The 27,758-nt window shown below is 39.0% G+C and overlaps 1 protein-coding gene across 1 annotated transcript in view; it reads left to right on the plus strand.

Moving 5' to 3' along the window:
- ARID5B (AT-rich interaction domain 5B) overlaps positions 1 to 27,758 on the plus strand; it is a 177,956-nt gene that overhangs the window by 12,916 nt on the left and 137,282 nt on the right. The window contains exon 3 of the mRNA XM_045569077.1: positions 18,658 to 18,883. Within this exon, the coding sequence (XP_045425033.1) occupies positions 18,658 to 18,883 (226 nt within the window). The remainder of the gene's footprint in view (positions 1 to 18,657; positions 18,884 to 27,758) is intronic.

Genomic DNA, 27,758 nt, shown 5'->3' on the forward strand with positions numbered 1-27,758 from the left:
TCTGTTTTTGTAAATAAAGTTTTATTGGCACACAGCCATGCCCAGTTGTTTACAAATGGCCTCTGGCAGTGTCCACACTCTAGTCACAAAGTTGAGTAGTTGCAGAAGAGACCATATGACACACAGAGCTTAAAATATTTACTAACTGCCCCTTTACCAAAAATGTGTGCCAACATCTGATCTAAAATAATATTAAGAAAGGTGGTAATAAAACTAGGTGCTGACAGCTTTGTATGTGACATTTTATTTACTCCTCACAACAATAATACCACAAGGTGGGTTCTAGTGTCATCTCCAGTTTGCAGGAGGGTAATCTGAGCTGTTAGGTAACTTGTCCAGTTTCCAAATTCACTCGTCAGGTAAATGACAGAGACGCAATGGGAACTCGACCTGTCTTGATTCCAAAATGGAGATGGCAGAAACATTATACTATCCTGTTTACAAGTACAGGATACAGGGGCAGTATCAGAAAAGGGTGACTAAATTAGCTGAAGTTTACTCTGTGAAGAAAACTGCACAACAGCCGTATCCATCTTTCAGGGTCCTGTTCAAAAGCCACCTCCTCCTTGAGGTCTTCCATGGACTGTCAAGGGAAAAAGGAGCCATAGACAGAGGCATAAGTGTAAATGCCTGCTGGACCAGGCAGGTAAGATCAATGAGTCATGGGAGCCAGTTCTGGGAGACAATGTGACATTTGGGGGAACTGAGGCACACATGACTTGTTTGAGGCATGTCTCCAAAATGTTGCTTTTCAGGTCCTACCTAGCTTTGCTGGGCAAGAATGTCTTCCACTATTGCCAGATCTTTCCATTTTTCTAAAGAAGCCAAAATCCCCATTTTTGTGTAGTTTTTGTTGGCCATTCAAACCAACTTTTAAAACACCCTCTGTGGGCCAAACAAAACATGTCTTCAGTCCAGATGTGGCCCACAGGCTGCCACCTTGCCATGTCTAGAGCAATGCTTTGGACTATTACAATTTTTAAAACTTTCTCATATTTGGCCCATTTTCTGTAATTAAATGAAAAAGAATCTGTTGGTCCTTAAGGGGCAGCAAAGAAAGGAGTGGAGACAGCCAGGTAGATAAAGTCCTGGCCATTCTCTCTAGCCAGGGGTCCAGCGTCGGGAGGGATGGCAGGAATGGTTGTGCATTCTGGGGCCTACACTTAGGCTTGAAGGGTGCAGCGATTGAGATGTAGAAAGAAAGAAGTGAGTTTTAAGGTGGCCTGTAGGTTTCCTGGAAGGTACCCTGGAGACAGGGAGCTCGTGGTGGAAGGGGCACTTGAAAATAACTAGGGATAGATAGGGGTGAGAGGGGGAATCCTAGGCAGAAGGAAAACCATAGAGAAATAGGAAGGAAGGACATAACAGTATGGGATAAGGTCTGGGCTTGAGAAGAGAGCAGAAGTCTAGTGGGAAATAAGGTAGACTGAGGCCAGACCTCAGAGAGTCTACCATGTCATTTGGACTTGAATCTGAATGCAGTGCTGATTAATAATTTCACACGTGTGTTTTCTCTTTATAGGTAGAATATAAACCCTTACTCTTAAAGCCTGGTAGAACACAGTGTGAATATTTACTCTGCCAGTTAGTAGCTCTACGTCATCTTGGCCCAATTGCTTAATCTTTCTGGCTTCTTAGTCTCTTATCTGTGAAATGGGTTAATCTTGCTGGGCTGAGAATATCAGATGAGACATATATGGGTATAGAGCACCAAACCCTGACCCGGCTTATCCCAGGCCTAGAGCAGATGTTTGTTATCGACCCTGCCCTTCCTGGTCAGGGGCCAAATCCTAACTTTTGAAGCTTGCCATGGTGCTAGACTGTTAATAGTCCCTTAATTAGTAATTTATTGGTTGAGTCATTGGACTATTGCTTGAAAAACAGTAACTAAGAAAACTATCATTTTAGGTAGAGTTAAGCTTCCTGGTTCTTCTTGTATGCCCAGAGATTTTTCTTATGTTTAGGCTCCAAGTTTTGACTCATGTTTGAGGTTTCCAATCACTGTGAAGGGGACACACACAAACCCATTCTGGTCTGTTCCATGTAAGTAAGGAACTTGAGGGGCATCTCTTCATCAGCCACAAAAAAATTAAATGAGATGGGAGGATGATGGAGTCAAGATACAGAACCTGCCTTCCAGATGTTGGATCTCAGTGTGCCAAAGAGAGTTCAAGCCTGGTGCTTCCCGGGTCCCACAGAGAAACCGGGTGTTAAACTGCTGAATGGGCAAAATGCAGAAATTATTTTAAATACATCCACTTTCCCTCCATTTTAAGAAAGCTTCTCCTATTTCCTCTTCTTAAAAATACCCCTAATGTGATTTCATCCCCTCATCCCCTCCCCTAACTCCCCACCTTCCTCTTTCGGTGTTGGAGGTGGTAGGGGCCGTATTCCAGCCCATCTCTTTAAAATATGCCAAAAGTATCAGCAAAAGGATGTAAAGGGAATGGGTCTCGGCCAAAATGGCTGTGGGATCTTAGAAGAAGAATCTTCAAAATAGAGACTGCCTGCTGGGTCATTAAATCGTTTTGCTTTGAGTTAATCCCACAGTGTATATCAGATTACTAGAATTTAGATGAAAACATTGCTGTAGTGCTCACCAGCTCCTCACCAAATTATTTCAAAATCCATGGGTTAGAAATACAGAAAATAATTGAATTCTGTATGTCTTAAGTGAAATAATTTGTTCCATTCTGTTTCTTGTGAATATTCTCCATAATAGTCTAATTGTGTTTTGGGCTCGTGGGGGCCGGATGTGCGTTCAGCAACAATGCATTGGATTGTAAAATATGCATGCCCAACTATCTGGGCAGGCAAAAAAGAAGGTTCTAGTAAAAAGGCTGAAGATTTTTTTTTTAAATGCAAATTGTATGAATCCTATAAATGGTAGTGTCTTTTAAAAATTATCAACAGGCGCTGGGTTTTTTTTTTCTTTCTTTCTTTCTTTCTTTACAGTATAGGTCCTGTTTCTCATTCCACATTTTTGATGTTACTAGATCAGTAATTCAATAGACAGCTAAGCAGGTGTTCAAATCACTCCTGACCCCCAGAATTCCTTAAATGACCCCTCGAGGCAGTGGAGTGAAAACATTCTCAGCATGTCAGAATATTGAGATATGTCAGTTGCCTTAATTTTTTTTTTTTTGCCTTAATTTTTACAGGCTCTTTTGTATCCTTTTTTTCCCCCTGTTTAAGCAAAGAGAAACTTTACCTCAGTCTTGGCCAGGAGGATTAAAGGGCTAGAGGATGGAATCTGCAGATTGTGCTCAGAGACAGCACAGTCGCCCGTCCGCTGTGCCAAGGGTCTTTAAAAGATGAATTTTAAATGGGTAGAAGGAGGAAAAGAGAGATGGGCTTTGGAATTCTTGTGTGGTAGCTAAGGGCATAATATGATATTGCGCTTGTAAAACATAACATTTCTATTTTTAAACACAGTCCATTTGACTGTAACCTTTTGTTAAATTAAATTCAATCAGTATTTATTAGTATGCACCAGGGTAATAGAGGGGGTAATAAAGAGATGAATGAGATCAACCCCTTTCTCTTTAGGGGAGATGAAACATACACAAGTTAGCCTTATTTTCTCTCTTCCATCCTGAAAAGTATGCTCACATTGTGAAATAGTATTCTTGGAAATTTCTATGGATACCTTCCCAAAATGAAAGATCTCTTGTGTAGGCAGTTGATTCGGGATTTAGGCAGTTGCATTTTTGCATTGGCTTGTTATCCTCTGTGCAGAAAATAATCAAATTTCTAGGCATAGTTGAAAATGGTATTAAGCATCTTATTTCACAAACTCTATTTCATTGTCATACAATATTGTGTAAATGGGTCTGTCCCGTGTTAAAGATTGGTATCCTGATGATCTATTGTTGTGTGACAAATTACTCCAAATTTGGTATCTTAAGACAATGCTTGTTATTCACAGTTTCTGTGTGTCAGGGGTGTGAGTAAGGCTTAGCTGGATGCCTCTGGCTCGGGGGCTCTCAAAGCTGTAGTCAGGGTGTCAACCTAGGCTGTCACCATCGCAAAGCTCTGCTGGGGGAGAATCTTCTTCCAGGCCCACACTCTTGGTACTGGCAGGTCTCAGATCATCCTGGCTGTTGGACTCAGGGCCTCAGTTCCTCGCTGGCAGCTGACCCGCACCTCCCTGGGTTCTTGCTGTGCTGCACAGGCCTCTCTGTGTGACAGCTCCCAACGTGGCAACCAACTTTCCTCGGAGTATGTGGGCAACACAGAAGCCACAGTCCTTTTGTAACCTAATCTAAGAAGTGACATCCTCTCACTTTTGCCTAATTCTGTGTGCTAGAAGGGAGACAGTATGTCCAGCCCATGTTAACAAAGGGAGGAGATTATATAAGGATGTGCCTTCAAGGAGGTGGGGGGGGGTCTCTGGGGGTCATCTTAGAGGCCACCTACTACAATCTGCAGCAAAACCAATGGCTTTAGTGTACAGCTAATCTGATGAGGGTCGAAAGGTATTCTTCTTACACTGTCTTGCTGGAGTTTTTTTTTTTTTTTTCCTCTCCTTTTATTGTTATTATGCAGTCTCCTTGGGTGATTCCTCCCAAATACCTCCCCCCTCTTCTGAGCACATAATTATAGATAATATACATAGTGGACAACAGATTGCTTTCGTCTTTTAACCATGTGTTAGTCTTACAGCATGTCAGCAAGCCATATTGGGTCTTTTTTATACCTAATGTCTTGATCAATTAATTTGGAGAGTTTAGCTGGAAAGGGCATTGTGTCTGGTATGATGAGACATCTGCAGAGAGAAAGGGAAGGGGGAGCCCGTAGCTAGTCTAAAGAGGCTCCTTAATACACAGGAAAATAGGTACGTTTCATGCACAGTGGCTGAGGAGGGGCTTTAAAGCATGTTGGTGTATGCCCAGGTAAAGAAAACCTCACACTCCAGGTGGGAGGGATCGTTGTCTAGGTGTGTTTCTAGCGAGTGTATCTACAGGAGCTGAGCATCTCCTGGCTGCACTTCCACCTTGTGTGGATGTCAGGAGCTGGCCTGCCATCTTTTTTCTGTGGAAATTAACTGTTTCATGGGAAAACTCATCCAGTTCTCTTTCAGGAAGGGTGCAGCTTGGTCTTCAACTAAATGCTCAAAACATACATATGTAAGCATTAGAGGTTGGAGAAAAGGGCTGCATGAAACAGATTCTGATCAATTTTTGTTCTTTTTTAAAAAATACATAATAATGTTCAATGATTCTGGTCAATTTTTAAGAATGGAAATTGATTTATAGGGTAGCTTCCATGTTTAAACCAAGTGGAACTTAGAGGAAAAAAAGGTCTAGATTAAAATTGAAGAGCATGCATCAACTAGAAGATGTATGCATGGGGCATGTTGTGGGTTTTTTTCTTTTTTTAGCCTTCACTCTGACAATGCACCATGTTCTTCCCAGCAGCTTTGCATGCCCTGTTCCCTCTGCCTGCCGCGTCCTGCATTCTTCTCCTGTCCTCCCTCCCCTCTTATCCCTGCTGGCTCCTTCTCTTCCTCAGGGTTTCTCTGCTGACCACTTGGTTTAAAATATCCCTGGTTCCACCCCCTGCCTCCCATTACTGCCCCTTCTAGTTCCTTTGCTTTAGATTTGTTTACTCTCCGACTCTTCTGCCCCACTCCCTCTGCCCCAGTTCACACACCATATGACCGTAGGCTCCAGGAGGGTAAGGATTTCATCTGTTGTATTCCTGGCTGTAACCCCAGTGCCTGGCACATAGTTGGTGCTCAATACATATCTGTTGAAGGAATAAAATCACTGATGACCATTTCTCATTATATAAACCAAATTTAGCTGCAGGCTTACTGTTGGCTGTCTGTCTCCCCCCACTAGGCTGGTGTTCCATGAGTCAGAGGCTTATTCCCCAGCTGTTCCTAGTGCCTAGCACAGCTCTGACTAAATAGATGCTCAGGGCACTGAGGAGGAAAGAGTGAGGGAACCTCTGACAAAGGGCTAGAAAGAGCATAACCTTCACTTTCCAGGCAGGGAGCAGCAGCCCCTGCCTGGGCACGGCCGTTTCTGAAGGGCAATACCATGTCTTATTCATCCTTATCTCTCCGTTGCTGATACTCAGCCCAGTGCCTGGCACAGAGCAGAGAGTCAATACAAGTGAATTGGATCAGATTGAATTGAGTGGGGGAAAAGCTAGAACAAAATCTCTCCTGACAACAACATTGGATGAAGCTCAACTTGTGAATGCTCCCTTAAAGGTGGCAGAGATGGCTCCTTCTGGATTCCCTTCTGCGACTGTTTTGTCAGAAAGCCTAGTAGTTTGCATGCGTGCATGCATGAGTGCATTCATTCATTCATTCTTTCTTTAAGCTCCACCTAAGAGTGTACAGGGCATTGGGCGAGGAAAACTACACAAGTTTTCAGCCCCACCTTTAGAAAGTTTATCTTGAAGAAAACTGAGGCTTTATTCTCTGGTTTATGCAACCTTCCTGAGGTGGGAAAAGAGTTGGAATCAGGTAGTTGCAGTTGCTTGGGTCTGTCCCCTGTGTTGGTCTCCACACCACAGTCTTTGAACGGGAGTAGAAAGGTCACCAACTGTGGTTGCAAATTGGCTTTTGCATTAATCCTGCTTATTCAAAAACACTCAATATTTTTCCAGACTGAGTTTAGGGCTTTTGATTGAAGCCTGAATCATTTACTGAGGCAGAGCCTATCGCTAGTATAGGAAAAACTAGAACTCAGAAATACAAAGTCCCTTTAAGTAATCCAATATAGGATAATTACATTATTAAATAAAGCTGTGGGTCTCAAATTATTCCACTGCCATTGTACATGTGAGGATAATAATGTGAACTGTGCTAAATGAACAGAGCAAAAAAAAATTAACAAGAGGGAGCATGTCTAAATCATATGTTTATGTTTAAACAGAGGCTACACAAAACAGGAAGATTTACTTGGTTTGTACATGAAAGTGTTCTAAACAGGCACAAGGCTTTTGGTGATTTTCTGTGAAGACTGCTCTTCTAATTAATGGCAACGGTATATCAAGACTCCATGCCAGATGACCCATAAGCTTTAATAATTCACACTGCTTCCACCATGATTTTCATATACCAACAAGAGCAAAGGGGTTTCTTCTTCCTTTGAGGGTCTTTATGGGAAATAGGCCCTGCTCAATGATATACCCAGGCAGAGGGTCCTGTGCCTGCAAAACTGGGTAGGAAAAAGGACCAGAAGATGTAAAAGTAATGGTTTGGAGTCATTGAGCATAATAGAACAGCTGGGCTGGGTAGTGGTTGGGTTTGGGTTTTATTGTTATTGGTTTTGCTTTTTATAGAGGAGTATTATAAGTAGCTCAACTGAGCTTAACACGAGAATTGGGCTCATTTATCTTCTTTTGTTAATGTTTTAATGGCCAGAGCAAAGTATTTGGGTGCCAAGCTAGTTTTTATTATGGCAACCAGAAAGCAGTTAAGAAATGGACAGTGGAGCTAACACCATATTAATCTGGCCAGAGAAACAGTGGGTAGACTCTACTACACTGACTTAAGATACTTTCTTTACATATCAAGTGCTTGCCTGTTTAGAAAGGAAATATCTAGGACACTGGAATGCAATTTCTTGCTCTCTGTGTAAATTGTCTTTAATTTTAGGCAGGAAAGAGGTATGTACGTGCATGGTAAGACCAAGAGGAAGGAAGTGGAACAGGGAATTAATGAGAGGATGTTTCTTGAGCTTTCTTTGGAGATGGCCTCCCAGTCGGGAGAGCAGGCTGGAGACTAACAGATTTTAGATTAACGTGTATTAAAAATGTATTTAGGAACATAAAATATTTAGGATTTTTGAATTACTTGTTTGATACACAAATGCCATTGGCTATAACCATGAAGGATGGTCACATTACATCTGACACGTAGTCTTCTATTTGTGTACTCTCTCTAACTGTGCCAGGATAGATTTCCAAAATTCATAGAGCCGCGAGCCTCACCCAGAGGTCTGGTGAGGGGGACGGAAAAGGTTGGAAGAAGAGGGACTGGCCTGGGAAATTGGAACCCTATACACTAATGAGCCCCCATGGCAAATCCATTTTGTCACTTGAAGGGAGTTGAATTAAATCTTAGCCCATACTCAAGAGGCTGTCTTCATGCTCAGACGATTGAAAATCCTTCATATTTTTAACCAGCCTGTGAATGGTGATTTCTTTGGGACAGTAACATAATAAAACTTAAAAATTCAAATCCTTTTTGTTATGTTGTGACTTTGAGTCCCACCCACCCCAGGCAACTGGCAGGAGGTAGGAAAAGGTGCAGCTATCCCAGGGTGGGAGTAGGGTGGGATGTGTCTACTGCAGGGCTTTAGGAGACCACTTTTCCAGAAGGAAGGTGGTGCTGCCAAGCTGGTTTCTGGTTCCATTTCAGTTTTCTCATCTCTAAAATGGCTTAAGAACACCTATCTCAGAAAGTCCTTGTAGGGATTAGATGAGATAATGTCTGTTAAATTCATAGATTAGTGCCTGGGTCAAGTAAACCGTATCTATTCTCCACTGCTGCAAATCTCTGAGAGCTGAGGAGAATGAGAAGCCCAGGTGTTTATTTCTTAATCATCTTCTGGCTCAACTTTCCCATGGAGGTACCCAGCAGGAGATACACGGCCACTGTGTTCCTGTATCAAGGAATGAATAAGACTTAGGAACGTGTACACTTACAGGGAATATTTGAATACCACTCACCCCCCACTCCCTAATTTTTCACTCAGATGGCTTTGTATGAACATCCTAGCTATCATTTCTTCCATGCCCAGTCTGTGTTGAACATTGTTCTATAACAACTACAGCACCCTAACTATCCTCCAAGGTTGGTCCTTTTATTCCGTTTTCTTCATTTTTTTAGATGAGATCTTGGTGAACCTCATGATTAATGTGAACATTAAACACAGTAGAGCTGCATTTGAGCCTCAATTGGTCAGACTCCAACGCCATTGCCTTCTCACTTCTTCCTTAGTTTCTTCCAGGGTGGAACATTCAGCGATGATAATACCATCAAAGTAGGTGTTGTGTGCATTAGGCCCAACACAGTCCTTGGCTCTAAGTATAAGGGAAGTAGAGGTTAAGCAAGGGTACCTGTGTCTAAAAAGTGTTTGCAATTCAGGTGTTTACTGTAGAGACAGAATTATGAAATTCAGCATCAAATACTTACCATGCCTAATAAACATTTAACATTATGTCACAAGTAATAGCAACAGTAATTCCCAGTTCAGGAACCAACTTAGAGTTGATAGGTTTTTATTTTGCCTAATAAGGACATTAAAAACCAACTACTACCATTTATTGACATCCTTGTTTTGGGGGGGAAAAGGACATTATAATACCAGACGAAAGGAGGAGCAATAAAGGCTTAAATGGAGAGTATGTGGGGTGGGTCTCTCCATGTCAGCGCCACTCCTTTCTTCTCTCCATTCTCTGCCCTGGGAGGCTGACTTCTATGAGGTCCATTAACAGAGTCCCTAGGCCTTGTGGTTTCCAGTGAGTTTAGGCATAGAGGTGCCCTACCAGGAGGGCGGGGGAGAGAGGAGAGGGAAGGCAGGTGTTTATTCCCTGTGCCTTCCTGGAAGGTCCCTCCAGGCTGGTGGCATCCCTTTGAGGAAAAGTCACTGCCTCTGGTAGACAGCCCCCTCTTTGAGCCTCCGGCCTAGGAGTGGTGCAGGCTGAGCTGCTGCTAGCCCAGGTTCCTGCACTATCTCTCTCTTAGGCTTCCCTTACATTCCACCAACGCCTTTGTCAATAATACCTTTGCAAATCCCACCTTGGATTATCATTACTCAAGTATTCCATCTATTTCCTCCTGACCGATACAAGGTTAGTCCTTGAAATCTAGCAAATGTAGCTTCATGAAGCCTCACTGCATTGTCCTGATTTTTCTCATTTCACTGCTGACCAGTGAAAGCTTCATCACGTTTTTACCCACATTACTTTCCTGACTTTCTTGGATGCTGAGTGGCCACGACTTACCTGTAGAGTGAAACCCTTTTACTTGCTCTGTAGGTGTCACATTAGCAGAACACACTAATAGGGAACAGGGAGTTGAACAGGTGGGCAAACTGGTGCTTCAGACTGCAGCGGGTCTGAGGGAGGCCGGAAGACAAGGGAGTGGCCAGAGTCGCCAGGCCACTTCCCCCGCTGACCTGACTCCGCTGGTGCATGCCGTAGGCACACACGCCTGACCGGAATGGTTCCACGCAGGCGACAAGCTGAAGTGGTTGTAGTTGGGCTTTCTAAAGGCTGACACTTCACAGTTTTTCTTCGTTGTCAGTTTCCATCTTGATGAAAATTTCTCACTCTAGTAGAACCAATTGGACTATTATTTTGGTTTCACAGTGTATTTAGCTAACACCACGAATTGTTGCGTTTTGTGTTCCCAAGATTTATCATGTTTCAAATGCAACAAATGCTTTCACATTTTGAAAATCTGAGATGTTTGGGGAAGATTGAGGTGAGTATGCTGTGCTTTCCTGTGCTTACTGTCCCCTCCCTGCCAGCCCCTCTGACACCACACTTGTGTGTTTATTGTCCTTGGGACTCTAGCTGATTATAGCTCTCATCAGCAGTGATCTGTTCTTGGGTACCATGTGGTATGATAGGAAAGGTTCCATTCCTGTTCTGTCTCCTGAGTGATGATATAATAGTAAAGGTAGAGGTTCAGCTGTGTGTACTAGAGACTTATAATTATAGTTGTTTAAATAAGTTGGGAGTTAAATCTCTCTCCTGTCACCACCTAGAAGTAGATGGTTCAGGGCTAGTGTGGTGTCTTTGCTCCATGAAGTTAGCTAGAGACCAAGCTCCTTCTATCTTTTTCTCCTAAGGGATTTGCCCTTACTTGTGTGGTTCAGAGTCTTATCCATTCCCTTTGATGGGCATGGCCTGGCAGGTGCACACATCATTATATACATCCCATTGGTCATAACTTGGTCATATGGCTGTGCCGGCTGTAAAGGAAGCAGACAATGGTATCTTTATTCTGCGCCCAGCAAATGAGTAGTTTATTATTATAGAGGAAAGGAAGAATAGATATTGTGGAAAAGTTAGCCACAGTTAGGAAGTGTTAAATTCCCCCTGTGCCAAATAAGATATTTTCTTACAAATAAGCCAAAGAGCTGTGCATTTCCACTGAACTTGAGTTGACTCTGAGACATCTAAATGGACAACAAAGGATTGTAGTGTGGATGAATTTTTGGAACCAAATAGAAGGTAGTCATAGGCTTTGGAGCTGAGCATTAGAATTCCCATGGAGAATGATTTCTTCAAGTGATATGCAGAGAAAGAAGACCTGGACCCAGACTGCATCTAAGTATATATGTTTCCTACATTGTCATAGCAAAAGCAAAACCACAATCCATAAATGAAAAAAATCTGACCAATTAGACTTAATCAAATTTTAAAACTTTTTCTTTGTGACACTGTTAGAAGAATGAAAAGACAACCTGCAAAATGGGAGAAAGTATTTTTAAACCACATATTTGTCAAAATACTTATATCCAGAAGTTAAAAGGACTCTCAAAACTCAACAGTAAAAAACACAAATAACCTAATTTTTAAAATGGGGAAAAGAGTTAAACACACATTTCACCAAAGAGGAAATACAGATGGCAAATTAATACCTGAAAAAATATTCAACATCTTTAGTCATTAGGGAAATGAAAATGAAAAACATCATGAGAAACTAGTACATACATATTAGAATAATAAGTAAATAAATAATAATTAATTAATTAACAGTGACAGGATCAAGTGCTGGCAAGGATGAGAAGCAACAGAACTTTCATATTGCTGATGGGAATGCAGAATGATACAGCCGCTCTGGAAAACAGATGGGCAGTTTCTAAAAAATTTAAATACACACTTACCATATGACTCAGCAGTCCTTCTCCTAGGTATTTATTCTAGAGAACTGAAAATGTATGTTCACCCAAAAACTGTACAGGCATACCTCAGAGATGTTGCATGTTTGGTTCCAGACCATTGCGATAAAATGAATATTGCAATAAAACCAAGTACGTATATTAATTAAAAATTACTTTATTGCTAAAAAATGCTGTCATCTGAGCCTTCAGGAAGTTGTATCTTTTTTGCTGGTGGAGGGTCTTACCTCAGTGTTGGTGGCTGTAGACCGATCAGGATCGGTTGCTGAAGGTTGGGATGGTTGTAGCAATTTCTTGAAATAAGACAACAATGAAGTTTGCCACATGAATTTGTTCTTCCTTTCCCAAAAGATTTCTCTGTAGCATGTAATGCTGTTTGACAGCATTTTACTCAAGGGAGAACTTTTTTCAAAATTGGAGTCAGTCCTCTCAAACCCTGCCACTGCTTTGTCAACTAAGTTTATGTAATATTCTGAATCCTTTGTCAGTTCAACATTTGACAGTGTTCATAGCATCTTCACCAGTAGATTTCATCTCAAGAAACCAGTTTCTTTGCTCATCCATGAGAAGCAAGTCCTCATCTATTCAAGTTTTACCATAAGATTGCAGCAATTGATTTACATCTTCAGGCTCCACTTCTAACTCTAGTTCTCTTGCTATTTCCACTTCATTGGCAGTTACTTCCTCCTTTGAAGTCTTGAACCCTTCAAAGTCATCATCCCTGAAGGTTAGAATAAACTTCTTCCAAACTCTTGTTATTGTCGATATTTTGACCTCCTTCCATGAATCACAAATAGATTTCATGTCATATGGAATGGTGAATCCTTTGTAAAAGTTTTTCTATTTACTTTGCCCACATTCATCAGGGGAATCACTAGCCATGGCAGCTATATCCTTATGAAATGTATTTTTTAAATATTAGCACTTTAAAGTCAAACTTACTCCTTTATCCATGGGCTGCAGAATGGATGTTGTGTTAGCAGTCATGAAAACAACATTAATCTCTGTGTACATCTCCATCAGAGCTCTTGGATGACCAGGTGCATTGTCAATGAGCAGTAACGTTTTGAAAGGAATCTTTTTTTCTGAGCAGTAGGTCTCAATAGTGGGCTTAAAATATTCAGTAAACTCTGCCGTAAACAGATATGCTGTCATCCAGGCTTTGTTGTTTCATTTATAGAGCACAGGTAGAGTAGATTTAGCATAATTCTTAAGGACCCTAGGATTGTCAGAATGGTAAATGAGCATTGGCTTCAATATAAAGTCACCAGCTGCATTAGCCCTAACAAGAGAGTCAGCCTGTCCTTTGAAGTGTTGAAGCCAGACATTGACATCTCTCCAGCTATGAAAGTCCTAGATGACACCTTCTTTCAATATCAAGATGTTTCATTGATATTGAAAATCCATTGTCTAGTGTAGCCACCTTCATCAATTATCTTAGCTAGATCTTCTGGATAACTTGGTATAGTTTCTACATCAGCACTTCCTGCTTCACCTAGCACTTTTTTAAGTCATGGAAAAGGCTTCTTTCCTTAAACCTCCTGAACTCTGCTCTGGTAGCTTCAGATTTTTCTTCTGCAGCTTCCTCACCTATCTCAGCCTTCATAGAATTGAAGGGAGTTAGGGCCTTGCTCTGGATTAGGCTTTGGGTTAAGGGAATATGGTGGCTGTTTTGATCTATACAGACCACTAAAATTTTCTCCGTATCATCGGCAAGGCTGTTGTTTTGCTTTCTTGTCATTTGTGTGTTCAGTGGAGCAGCACTTTGAATTTCCTTCAAGAACTTTCCTTTGCATTCACAACTTAGCTAACTGTTTGGAGCAAGAGGCATAGCTTTCAGCCTGTCTCAGCTTTGACGTGCATTCCTCACTAAGCTTAGTCATTTCTAGCTTTTGATTTAAAGTGAGAAACATGCGACTCCTCCTTTCACTTGAACAATGTAGAAGCCATTGTAGGGTTCTCAATTATTCTAATTTCAATATTGTTGAATGTTAGGGAATAGGTAGGCCTGAGGAGAGAGAGAGAGACAGACCAGGGGGAAAATGCTGGTTGGTGGAGCAGACAGAACACCCCCAACACTTATCAGTTAAGTTTGCCATCATATATGGGCGTGGTTTATGATGGCCCAGAATATCTACAACAGTAACATCAAAGATCACAGATCACCAGAGCAGATATAAAAATAATGACAAAGTTTGAAATATTGCCAAAAATTACTAAAATATGACACAGAGATACAAAGTGAGCACATACTGTTGAGAAAATGGCACCAATAGACTTGCTTGGTGCAGGGTTGCCTCAGATCTTCAATTTGTAAAAAAATGCACCATAAAGTGAAGTGCGATAAAATAGATATGCCTTTACATAAAAGTTTATAGCAGCTCTGTTTGTAATCACCAAAATTGAAACAACCCAGATGTCCGTCAATCAGTGAATGGATAAACAAACTTTGGGACACGTCCATACCGTGGAATACTACTCAGCAGAAAGGAGCAAGCTATTGATACATGCAGCAACATGGATGGACCTCAGAGGCATTATTTGGAGTGAAAGAAGCAGTCTTAAAGGTTTCATACAGTATGATTCAACTTATATGACATTTGAAGAAAAAGAAAACTGTAGCAACAACACATCAGTAGTTGCCAAGACTTGGTGGGGGTGGGGGATAGAAGGAGAGAGTGACTACTGAGAAACAGTACAAGGGGTTTTTGAGGTTGATGGACCAGTCTACACATCCTGATGATTGTGGTGATCGTGGCTCTATGAAACTGTCCGTGTGTTCAAACTCATAGAACTATACACCAAGAAAAGAAATTTTACTATAGGTTAATTTAAAAATAAAATTAAATAGCAATATAAACTTATTACATAAATGTAACACATTTTTAGGGAAGTTAACCATGTTTTCAAAAACAAAAAAATTAGTAAGAATAGTGGCATTGTTTTACATTTTTCTTTTTGTAAATCTCTTTACTGTCTAGCTTTAAATAGCTTTAAATACCTGCTTGAGCCAACTGCAGTGGTCTCAGGGATTCCCAAGTGTTCCTGGCCTGTACTTTGAGAATCAATAATACAATGCAGTGTCCTGAATTTAAGTCATTTTTATACCATCTTGACTTTTATTTATTTATTTTTTTGCTATATTCACGTCTCCTGTGTTTACTTAATGGCTTTGTTCAAATTGACCCATTTTTAAACTTAAACTTATTTAAAGAGGAAACTTTCTATATCTCCTATAAATAGAACACCAGTACCACTTTCCCATAAATAGAGAGTAACCACACAAATAAATAAGCGATGAATAACCTAATATGTATTTTAAAAGTTTACCTATGAACCATCTAAATTCATCTCTGCATGCCACACTTTGGAAAACATCAATGTAGAGACAGAATGACAGTGATAATGACAGGTAACTCCAACATACTACTTCACAACGTGTCAACACACTGAATCCTGGCAATTACTGTAAGATGTAGATATAATTATTATCCTATTTTTTAACATATTTTAAAATTTTTTGAAGCACAGGGAAGTTAAAGAAGTGGCCTGGTGTTGCACAACGAGTAAATTCCAGGACTGGGATTTGAACCTAGGCAGTCTGGCTACAGAATCCAAGATGCTATCTTGGCAGAAAGGAAATCTGGATTTTCATCCAAGTCCTGCCATAAGTTGGCACTAGCACATGTCACTGAACCTCGCTGTCCTCATCAATAAAATGAGGGAGGTGGACTAAATCAGGGTATACAGCTTAAATGTCTGGTGTCTACCAGGGGCCAGGCAGGCAAGGGAAAAGTGGACCAAATACAATGCAGTAGGGAGTGGTGGGGGTTTCACATCTTGTCTGAACAAGGCAACTCCTACTCATTTTCAACTAGGTTTTTTTGTTTCTTTTGGGTTTTTTTTGTTTTTTGGCCTTTATTTTATTTTATAAGAGAAGATTGAAGTTTGAATATTTTTGTGTAAAGTTTCCCATTTTTTAGAACACTTGGAGGGGCCAGCCATACACATGGCCTAGCTGGTTTGTGACTTCTTGACTAGATGAGCTCCTCTGACTTAGAGGATTTATGATTAAATGAGCTGTTTTGGACAGTGGTGGAAACCAAATCCCAATTACATAAATAGGTAGTTTAAAACAATGATGAAAGGGGATAAGGACTTAGAAAGTAGCTCAACACTGCCTACGTAAATATTGATTAAGAGCTGGGTTAATTGAAAAGCCAAGGTACATTAATAGAATAACAAAGTGTATTTCTTTGTGTTCCTTTTGTGTTGCATTAGAGTAAATCAGCAATATTTATCCAGTGCTAATTCTCTGTTTGTAGAGAGCTAATGTAATCATGAGATGAGCTTATTGAAATTCTTTTCTTAGACATAGAGACTTGCCCAAGAATGGTGAGTATTAGGAACTTTAGTCAGCACTTGCTCAGAATAGTAAATGTGAACATGTGATTTATGCCATTGTGTGTACAAAGTAACGTTTCCTGAGACATTTTCTATATATATGTTGGCTGCTTTTTGTTTTTTGGGTTGGTTTGTTGTTTCCCTCTCCTCGGCTTATCAGATTTCCTTCTAAATCCTGGCATTTGACAATGTTGCAGGGCCAGTTTCTCTGTGAATCCACAGTAAAACATACTGGTGGTTTCACAATTAATCCAAACTTGGGTTTAGGGCTTATGCGTTTTTATGTGAATTCCTGCATTTATTTTTATGTATGCGTGCATATTCAGAATATGTGTTTGAGAGAGAAAAGGAGGGAAGACAAAATCTATAGACTGAATCTTGGAAGATGGGTTTATTCATCGATGACATCATAAGGCTTCTATTTTCTCTTGGTTAATAAAGTGTTTGTTTGGCGGGTGTTGTAAGCCAGCCAGAGCTAGTCATGCCATTTCTTGGAAAAGATCTGAAGCAACTAGTAATTGAAATGATAATCATTTGATCATAGAGCTATTTGAAAATACCACTCATCTACAAACTTGTCTCTTCTAGGGAACTATATTTGGTCAAAACGTTGCCAAATTCCATTTTTACTAATGTTGAGACTGATATACTATGCTACTTAATTATTTTCCAGTATTTGCTAAACTTGACTTCTGGAGTGCCCTGTCTAGAAGCTGTTCCCATATGCTTTGAAACAATACCCAGCCCGAATTTTTATTCTGACATTTAATAATCACCATGAAATAGCTATAAAATGCATGACAGCTACAGATCTTTTCTTTCAAGAGGATGGTGTGGTGAATCTGAGTGAAATCATCTGTTGAAATGGTACTTTGTAATGTGCCCCATTGTTTATAAAGTATTGAAATTTTTTCCTTGAGCAGAGGATGAAAACACAGTTTTCACTTTGTCTCCCATTTAGTGGAAGTTCATATTTAAATGTGATAAGGGAAAGGATTCCATTACCAAAGTTTTACTTTTCATTTTTGATACAGTATTTATTACTTTGCTGCTGCCTGACAAACTTTCTTCTCAGAAGCAGCCTGGAACTGGATGAGGAAAGGTGAAATTTTAGATCGTACCTTAAAACATTTTTAAAAACTCACCCAGGGCTTCTTATTCTGTGAAGCTTATCTTAATAAACCCGTTTTTGTTTGAATTGGAGTTGTGTGTGTGTGTGTGTGTGTGTGTGTGTAGGTGTGGGGGTGGGGTGAGGAGACATGTTTAACAGCGAAGTTAGCCAAAATCAGTTGTAAATTCCTTTTGTTTAATAGCTTGGAGACATCTTCCTGTTGTTGTTTGTCAAAAATATTTCTAAGATTTTGTAAGCTTGGGGGTTTTCACAGCTAAGCTTTCTTCAGAAATGTGAAATTAAAGAAATGAAAGAAGTCAGTTCAAGTTGAAATGTCAAATGCTTAAATAACTTAAAACCCAGTGAGATGATCTTCTTAAGCTTTTTCCAGAGAATATTCTGGTGAGGAGGGCCCTCCCTTTGTTCCGTGTATGGGTATCTATTAAATATCTTGCTGGATTAATTCTGACTCAGAAAAGTTGGTTGTTTCCTAGAAGCAATTAGAAATGCTTAAAATTCAAATTTATGAATCATAGGAGCAACTTAAGTTTCAACTACTTTTCTGAGATTCAAAGACTTTTCTCCTCACCCTCTCTCCCCCACCCCATATGTATTAAAAGAAAAAATCAGTTCATTTCTCAACTTACAAAGTTTTTGAGAAACATGAGAATGTGTAAGTTACTTTCAGTGGGAAGCACATAACATTTATGAAGTATTTCTTTTGGGATTACATCACAGTTTTATTTAATTTTTAGGACAAAAGTTAAATTCAATATTTGTGTATAAGCCAAGGGAAAATGTACCATAAACATAGGAATTTGGGGGTGAGTCAGAGTTCCAAGAATCCTAGATTTACTTAGGCCATTTATGTAGAGACAGGCTAACTATTAGTCATCTAGCTTTCACTTTTTATATTTGCAATTAATTGCACCTAAAAATTAGCTTTCACCCAAGTGGTCAGATAGGTGGAGTGAATTTTGGCAACCAGTATTAAAAGTGGCTATTAGAATTATTGCCCTTTTCTTGGATACTTTCTAATCGTATAACAAATACAGAAATTACTCCTTAACTAAACAACTAGCAGTGAAAAACTATTGAAATGAAGCAAGTTATTGAAGATTCTATCACTGAAAAACACACACTGCCTGCTTACATAAGGTTAAACCACTCACATGGCATTTTAGATGTACCTTGTTGAGTATGGGTCATTTACCTCAAACCCACCAATAATTTTTTTTTTTCTTCCCCAATCATCTCTTGTAGGATGAAGTCATTGCTGTTTCCGAAAAGGTGATTGTGAAGCTTGAAGACCTGGTCAAGTGGGTACATTCTGATTTCTCCAAGTGGAGATGTGGTCTCCAAGCTGGGCCAGTGAAAACTGAGGCCCTGGGAAGGAATGGACAGAAGGAAGCTCTGCTGAAATACAGGCAGTCAACCCTGAACAGCGGGCTCAACTTCAAAGACGTTCTCAAGGAAAAGGCTGACCTTGGTAAATATGACTTGTACTTCTAACATGTGGGTGTATATAGTAACTTACTTTTTGGGTTGTAGATTTTTCTGGAAACCCTATCATTCAGATATACATATGAGACTATTTCCTCTTAAGTATATATATGTATATATTTTTTAAATGTCTTTAACCTGAGAGAGGCCTAAGAATCTGGATGGGGTAGATGACTGGGTGGGATAGGGAGGAGTGTTACCGGTTGGATCCCAGGGCCTTCTACGTGTGGAGCCTCGTGCTGGGTGATACAGTGGCCTCAAACAACTTCCAGTGTGGTACCAAGGCACAAGACTTAATTAGGGCATCTAAAATGGAATTAATTAAAAATGTTTGCTATAAGTAGATCATATGACATCTATTAACACTGTGTCAGAATTTCATGTTTTGTGTTGGGTGGAAAGCAAAGTGAGGAAGAGGGATGAGTGGAGCAAGAGAACAGCGTCAAGGCAGGGGAACCACTGAGGGGCAACCAATGGCATAGATTTCCTTGAGCTTTTAGCATTTGGTGGTCCCCATCAACTATATATTTTTTTTTCTTGCCTTCCTTCCCCTCTTCCACTTACAAGTTTAAACTTTTAAGGAGAACTTTAAACTTTAAAGGAGAACTTGGGCTTTGGTGTTTATTCATGCTTGGGCTCTGAAGTAGTTATTGTGATTAATGTTTGAATATTAACTCTGCTGCTTACTTAGCTTTGTGGCCTTAGGCAAATAATTTGCCCTCTAAGCCTCAGTTTCCCCATCTAAAAAATAAGGTCATTGTGACACGTAAGATAAAAAGGGTGTAGCACAGGGAACTGGCACAGATGAGGGGCTCTATAATTAATTCTATTGCTTTTTCTTAACACTTTCTTCTCCAGTGGCTTTTTGTGTTCTTTCCTTGTTTTTTCCCTTCTGTTTGTACCCCCTTGTGGCATTTACTGACTTACTTTCCTAGCATTGCTTAAGACCAAAGTTGTTGACCTCTGATTTAGTCTACTTATTTCCTCTTTGGGCAAAGAGGAACTTCACTTTTACGTATAAAGGCATCTTTTTCTTTCATTTGAGCATAATGCTGATTTTCGCAGTCCTATTTTATGCCTTAATGTGACAACTTCCTGATTTTTTTTAACCTAGAACTTAACTATTACAACAAACCTAGGTGATTTATTTTAATTGGCACAAAGAGTCTAAATAACACCAGTAACTGACTGTGCCTTTCATGTGACTCTGGTTTGTGATGAGCTGTGCTGTGTTTTGGGAATAACATTAATATTTTCTTGCAGTTTGAGTTGAACAATCAACAGTTCCCTGACATCTTTTGGTAGATGTCAGGCGGTAATACTTGGGCTATGGCAGCCTGATTGTCATGTGCACATTTAGAGAAAATTATTAAACTAATGGTTTTCCTTCTAAATCCAAATAATTTTTTAATGGTATTCCTATATGTGCTATTTACACTCCCCAATTTTGTGAACTCACAATGACTAGTCATTTGACGTGCGATAATGCTGAATAATACATCTGTTGTGTTACTTTCCTAACGTATGATCTAAGTTTTATTGCCATTGTCTTAGGTTTTCCTTAACGTTAAAACCTTTCTTTTGTTTGTCTGATTTTTTTTTTTTGAGTTATAGAATATACTGTTACTAATAAAAAATTAAACAGGAAACCCACAGGGGACAAAAGGATGTGTAGATGGTTAAGCTTGATGTCACACGTATAAACAAGAGTATTTATAGCAAGGTTTATGTTTAAAATTGTGTTTAGAACTGAGTTTATTAAGGAACATGAAATGAAGCCCAATTTCTTCATTCCATCGAGAGATTTAAGAGGTTTTGATCTTCTTGGATTCTAAAAATAATGTCCATAATCTACCTTTTTGCAAATGATTTCAGAAGAAATTGGTTTATAGTAAATATTCAAAGTACTTGCAGGTGGTTTGGCTTGGAAAAATTTGTATTAGTGGTTTTTAAATCTAGCTGCTCATGAGACTTACTAGGGGAATTTAAAAAACAATACTGATTACTGAGTCCGGCTCCCCCAGATTCTTCATTCAGTAGGATTGGGGCAAGGCCAAGGAATGTGTACTGATAAAAGTCTTCTTAGGTGATTCTGATTTTATTTTCTTATTTATTTATTTTTGGTCCTATTTCAGAGATAGCACTATGATTAGTGCTGAGGAATCAACTGTGTTGATTGTGAGGCTCTCCCCTCTGGTGGGCAAGAAACACCATATACCTTAAAAAATTTAAAAGGTAAAATACCCCTTTAAGGATAGAATTTAGGGCCTTGAAATTCTACTCAGTCGGTATGAACTGTGGGGAATTTGAGACAAATAGCTTTTGTAATTGGAATGCACACTGTGTTGTAATAACGTGGAAAGAGAAACAAAAACTTTCCTTAATGTAATGAGTTTCCATCATCTGCCTGATCTAAGGTTTGCTTCTACATTGTCAGGATTTATATTGGGGAGATTGGGGGTGTCACACCCCTGTCCCAGCAACTTTCTCTTGAGCCTCTTTCTTTCTGTCTGTAACATCAAAATATTTATTGTCTGTACTTTTCTTTCTACACAGTGGTTTTCTTATCTCCCCTTCCCTTGGTCACACTGAAACCACCTCCAATACCACATTGTTAATGGAAGTTCACACACTTATTGGGTTTTTCCTTCTGTAAATCCTTACAACTCCTCTTTGTTCTTACTGAAGAATGAAGATGAACTGTGAGATTACTTAAGACCCTCCCTTTTTTCTGGTGGAAGTAAGTAAAGAACGGAAAGATCTCACCTTTCTATGGATAAAGGAAAACTCCAACATGTTATTTTGTTAACTGAGTTGTTTCATCATGTTAAAAATCAATAATGGCAAAATAATTAAGCTGACTCTTAGAAGAAGGGATTTTAAAATATAAAAGCCAATTAAAGAACTGTTCTTGGTTAATGTTTAAGTAGAATAAGCTCCCTTTAATCCCAGTTTGTGTCACTTCCTGTTTCTCTCTGAATAGTAAAAAAAACAAGAATGTTCTCACAAATGTGTGTCTGCCAACAAATTAATACTCTACCAAGAGAAACTCTGCCCCAAATGCCAGCTTCCAATAACTGCTCTGATTCAAATCACAAATGTCTTGTTTTTTATCCTCTGCCCCTTTGAAGAAACACATTAGGACAATATTTGAGGATGTCAATGTTTGCTTTTTAAAAATCTCTCGAGTTTTCATTTAAGACGAAATGGTTGATGACTAAAAACTACAGATCTGGATAGTGGAAAAACTAATAATCTGAAAAAACACTTCTGAGATGTGGTAAAATACATTCATTCTCTTCCCTCCTCTTTGTCTTTTTCAAAGAAAGAAAGCTCAATATGAAACCAATGCAAATTACGACTTTACTCAAGTGAGATGTTTTACCTTCTTTCAGACTGTTTCATACTGAAGTCTATAAAAAAAATAAAGAAAAATAACTATGTTAAAATAGAAGGGTTAAGGAATGTATTATTCATAAGCATAACGAACACAAGAACCTGTTTTTCCAGAAGAATCAGGTTGATTAAATCATTCACTACACAAGCCTCCAGTTATTTATTTTTGTCTTTAGAATTATAGTACTTAGCTTTTGTAATAAAGTGGACTTGATACCCATATTTGGTATGGCAGTTGAAAGTAGTCAAATGAAGAATTATTTCATTTTACAAAATTTTTAGCAACTAAGGAGTATAAACACTATCAGTTAAACAGAGCAAACTTGCATTTTTTACTCCTTGGGCTATAGTTTGAAAAAAAATCAAATTATTTTATATAACACTGCTTCTTACAGAGTTCCTTTAAGTGAAGTATGAAAGCTGCAGTGTAAGCTTTATTGGCCTATAAATATGTCATTATAGTTGGACTACATTTATATGCTTTGGATTGTTGTTTAAGCCAAGAAAATATGTCTCTACAGGTTGACTTTTTATTGAAACCCTTTGAGGCATACAACAGAATGTATTTTAGGCCAAGGTTATTAAAACAGCATTTTCATTTTTTTGCAGCAGACTCATTGTCAATTATGCTGCCACCAACTGTCTGTGGATGGGCAGTTATGAATGGTTTCATCTCCAAATGTGTCTTTAGAATGAGCAAGAAAAGAGAGAGGGGTCTGAGCTGAACTAGAGAAAAGACAAAAAGGTTGTGTGTATGGGTCTGGCTGAATTTAATGATTCAGTTCAAATTCTGTTTCTAAAGTCCCAACGAATTGGGAAAGAGTGGCTTCCGCTCTCTCTTCTGTTCCTGGGACTCGAACTGCACTTCTGGGAGAAGACAGCCTGGTGGGGTTGAAAGGGCAGCGATGGGATGACAAGGAGAATCCTGGCTCCGCCTGTAGATCTGTCACTCACTGGAAAAGTCACTGGAAGTCACTGTGCATTTATACCTTCAGGTTCCGTGTATGTAAAATGGGCAATGTATGTACTTGGCTGTATCTCATTGGATTTTTGAGATTGACTGAGAACAAATTAATTAGTTAATATCTAGGGATGCATTTGTGATATTGAAGTCTAAATGGTGATATTATCATTATGTTATTATCAGGAGGAGGTTCTAGATGATAGAGAGCTCTGTGGCACAATGTTAGCTTATTGGTCCCTTTTGAATGTCCCTAATCACACACATGTGCTAGTGATTTAGGGCAGGGTTTACCCTCATTATTGTCTGCCTCGGTAGAAAACTATTATAAAAGTCCTTCGCTTGCTTGTTTTTATAGACATAAAACATATTATGTTTTATATGATTGATAAATATATTATTTAACATCTATTTATTTTAAATAATTAATAAATATATGATATACAATTATATAATATTTTATATATTTAAAGACCATATATTTATGTTTTATATAACTTTTCTCCTCCTCAAAATTCTGTCAAAAAAAGCTGAACCATGAGTGGCCAGTGATCTCTCAGGTACTCTTAGTTAAAAATTGACTATGGTCTTTGCTTGGAAATTCTGGAGGCCTTGTATTTTAAATGATTGTTTTTGACTATGGTATGTCAAGCAGCTTCCTGGCTTGTGGACATGGAAAAGATTCTCACTCTTTGTTGAAGAAAATAGGTTAAATGTCTCTCATAAGAAGCATGCTAAAGTGCTGACATTTGGTCATAAAGATTTTTCACCTGAGACCTCTAATGAATTTATTAGGATTGAAAACATGCTTCTTACTAAGGCAACCATCCCTCCTTCCCTCCCTTCCTTCCTCCCTTCCTTCCTCCCTCCCTCCCTTCCTTCCTTCCTTCCTCCCTTCCTATTTAAATTTTGTATATATATCAAAGAGTCTTTTGAGGGCATTTGTTGCTTATATTTTATGTTCAATTACTGGTCTAACTATACCATTTCCCTTAACACTGAAACTTGAGTTTCTTAGATGATACACTGTTGCATTATTCTAGTCATGAATAGCACGAGGAATCCCTACAGAGCAGCCTCCACACTAAAACAAATTTGGCCTTCATAGTATCATTAAGTTCAAAATAGAAATCAATTACATATGGAATTTATCAAAAATTTGTAAAGATACTTTGCAAAGGATTTTCTCACAAGGTCCTCTGACAATATTGTTGTGTTCACCATGCATTCTTTAAAGAATGTAATTGTAGCAGAATTAACATTGGAGAAGCATGCTCTACAAGTGCCAACATGGCTCTTTCTTCAAGAGGTGGTCTCGTGCCATTGTAAAGTGACAACCCATAGGACCTTTAAATGGAGCAAGTTCACACTTCCAAGAATCTCCAACCAAGACATTCAAAGTTTTAGAACAGTTTAGTAACAGGATATTTTCTAAGAAACTGGGAACACATAAGGAATAAGATTATTCATTTCATTTGAAATTTAAAATTCAGCTTGACCATCGAATCAAATAGTTGAAAATTGGCTTAAAATAATGATAGCATGAACAAGTAAAAATTGTCTTAAATAAGTAACATTTATTTACATTGTCTATACTCAGCCATCTCAGCTATTCCTGCAGAAGTAGGAAAAAAAGTGAAATTAGAACTTTTTGTGCTGTTTTTAGTGTCCAGGTTATCAATATTTACCTCTAGGATGAAGAAACTAAGAAACTCATGCTTCTTTGGAGCTCATCATAGAATTGTCAGGCTGAAAGGGGCCTTCAGGGACATCGGTTCCATTGATGTTTCCCCTCCCCCCCATTCCTTGTAACAGTCTCTGGTTCTCTCCTTTCAGCTCTTCCCCAAGATGAGGTTTTGAAATTCCTCACCATCCTCATTAACCGTCGTAGGACACACTTGGGATGATATTGTACGCCAGTTTACTCATTTATGTTGCAGGAGCTCCTTTTTGCTAAGAATCCTAGAGCCAGAGTAGGAGTGACTTCTAGTGAAATAGAGGTCGTGGCACATCATCACCCATGAACAGAGCTCTAAGGAGCTGGCTTGGCAACCTCCAGACATGATGGGGACTCCAGCAAAACTGTTAGACTCTCTTCCCTAGAGCTGTATGGCCCTGGCTTTTCTATGCCTCAGAGCAAAAAAGGGGAAAATGTTATTCCGCCACTACATCCCCCGAAGTTTACTTACCTGTTTCTTTGTTTTGTTTTGTTTTGTTTTGTTTTACACAATAGTATTAAGAGAAGCCTGTTATCTGATGAACATCATTGTTAATTAATATGGCAACCATTGTGACTCCATATCTGTGTTGTGCCTCCTGAGCTGCTGTAGTTCCCATAGTTATATACTGCAGCATTTAGGGGAGGACTTGCGTAAACCGGTTTTTGCCTCAATAAAGACCCACCGTTGAAGACCAGCTTGGTGTCCAGCTTGTTTAAGCTACTCCAACCAAACAAGATAAAGACTGACAAGTCTTTCCTAAATTATCATATGTGGTAGTTTAATTCATAATCCTCCTCCTAGACTTCAGCTGTTCTTGTTTTTGTTTGTTTGTTTGTCTTTTCTAGGCACTTTTTTTGGATCAGGTACTTTATGGCCGTATCTCTGATAAAAGACCAAGATGAAGACAGCAACTGTCATTCTTTTGTGTTAGTTTCACTGATGAGAAATGCTAATTTTCCAGTGAACTGTGTGTGGTGATCATCATCTGATGAGAAGATAGTCAAAGATGAAAGAATAAATTCAGTTGTGGTCTAATTCCCTTGCTAAATTTAGTCTCTTGCTGCTACATACTTTGGGTCTACTGGAAAAAAGTCTTTTACGCAGTCATGGCTTCATACAAGCTCATTTATTTCCATTATCAAGGTAGATTGGCACTTGGTGATAGGAGTCGATGTGCTGTGAGGAACAAACCTGATTGGTCCACAATGGTCTTTGAAATATCTCTTGAAAATACATTGTTGACTCTGTCCCTCAGATGTGCTTTTAAGATAACGATTGATTCAGGAGTTCCCCTTTCAGTTGGAGGTGTATGATGCTCTTCTCATCTTATCATAACTCTGAGTTGTTTTTGTTTGCTGCCTACCTCTTATCTCATTAGCCACTGCATGATTGCCCACAGTAGGCCACTATTATAGCTGTTACCACAGTAGCATCACCTTGGAACACAAAGCACATACATCCTACATGTGAAATGATGTGGGTTTTCCAAAAGGTTTTGTGAGCAGATGTTTGATTTGGGCATTTAGTCTCAATACTGTCTAGCATTGACACCGATCCTTCTGAACTGCTCATTTATCTGTTAGAGCACTTTAAATGCAAAGTTCTATTGCAAAACGTTAATTTTCCTAAATGTCAAAGACTCACTCCTCTTCTCTCCTCTAACATTATGTGTTTAAATCTGTAGTTTATACAGGTCACTGCAGAGGAAAGCTGAGGTTTGGACTTTTAGCCCATTTGAATAAATATATTTATTTAGGACAGATTGGAATAATAGTGGGTTTTCAAAGGCTTTATGAAGTGCTTCATGCACAGTAGGGGCTGGGCAAATAGTGCTGCTGATTTGGGGTTTTCCTGGTTGCCTAACTGTGTTTTCGTTTAGTGTGCTTGAAAGTGGTGTTGCTTCTTTCTTCCCTAAAATCCCAGAGCTCTGCCTTGCTTAGAACTCTCTTCCTTTGGACCTTCCCACTTGCTTTTTGAATTTTTAACCATTTTTACTGTCTTTTATACTTCTGACCTTTAAATACTGGCTTTTAGCTTGTAGTACCTCCCTCTTTTCGATAACTTCATATCTACTGAATAAAATATAAATATTGTAGGCAAACATCCAGTAAACTGCATTGTCCCAGCCTCCTTTTTGTTTCTTTTTTATTAAATAACTTTCATTGTTATTTTTTTTTTACTACTAATGTTATCCATGTTCACTTTGGGAAATGTAGGCAATATAGACAAACAAAAAGCAGAAAAATATATGTTGCTTATTTTCCTCCCACCCAGAAGTAAGTGCTGTTAGTGTTTATATATGTGCCAATGCATATGAATGTGTGCATTGGTGAGAATTTATATGCATTCACTTTTTCCCCATAAAAATAAAATCTAGTGTTTGGGAACCTCCCCCTCTCCCGCCAACTAATTTTGTATAGAGGCATTGTAAATATGCCTCCATGTTGTAAAATATCCTACACTGTTTTTGGCATCTTTTTTTTTTTTTTTTTTGGCTACAGAATGTTTCATTACAGAGGTGTTTCATACTTTAATTATTATTGGACATTTCAGCTGCTTCTGATTTCCACAAACTTTATGAAATTCTTGTAGTTCTGCACATATCCATGACTATTTCCTTAAACATTTGTAGTGGGGGGCATTGCTGGCTCAAAGTGTACACAGAGTATAGAGACAGCCTATCCTCCTCCCTTATCTCCTCTCCCTATGTAAAAACCTTCTGCTCTAGTCTAACTAGTCTAACTGCTTGGTCTTCTTTCTCTTTAACCGCCTACACCCACTCC

The sequence above is a fragment of the Lemur catta genome, chromosome 14 (assembly GCF_020740605.2).
Source record: "Lemur catta isolate mLemCat1 chromosome 14, mLemCat1.pri, whole genome shotgun sequence".
Classification (NCBI taxonomy): Eukaryota; Metazoa; Chordata; class Mammalia; order Primates; family Lemuridae; genus Lemur; species Lemur catta.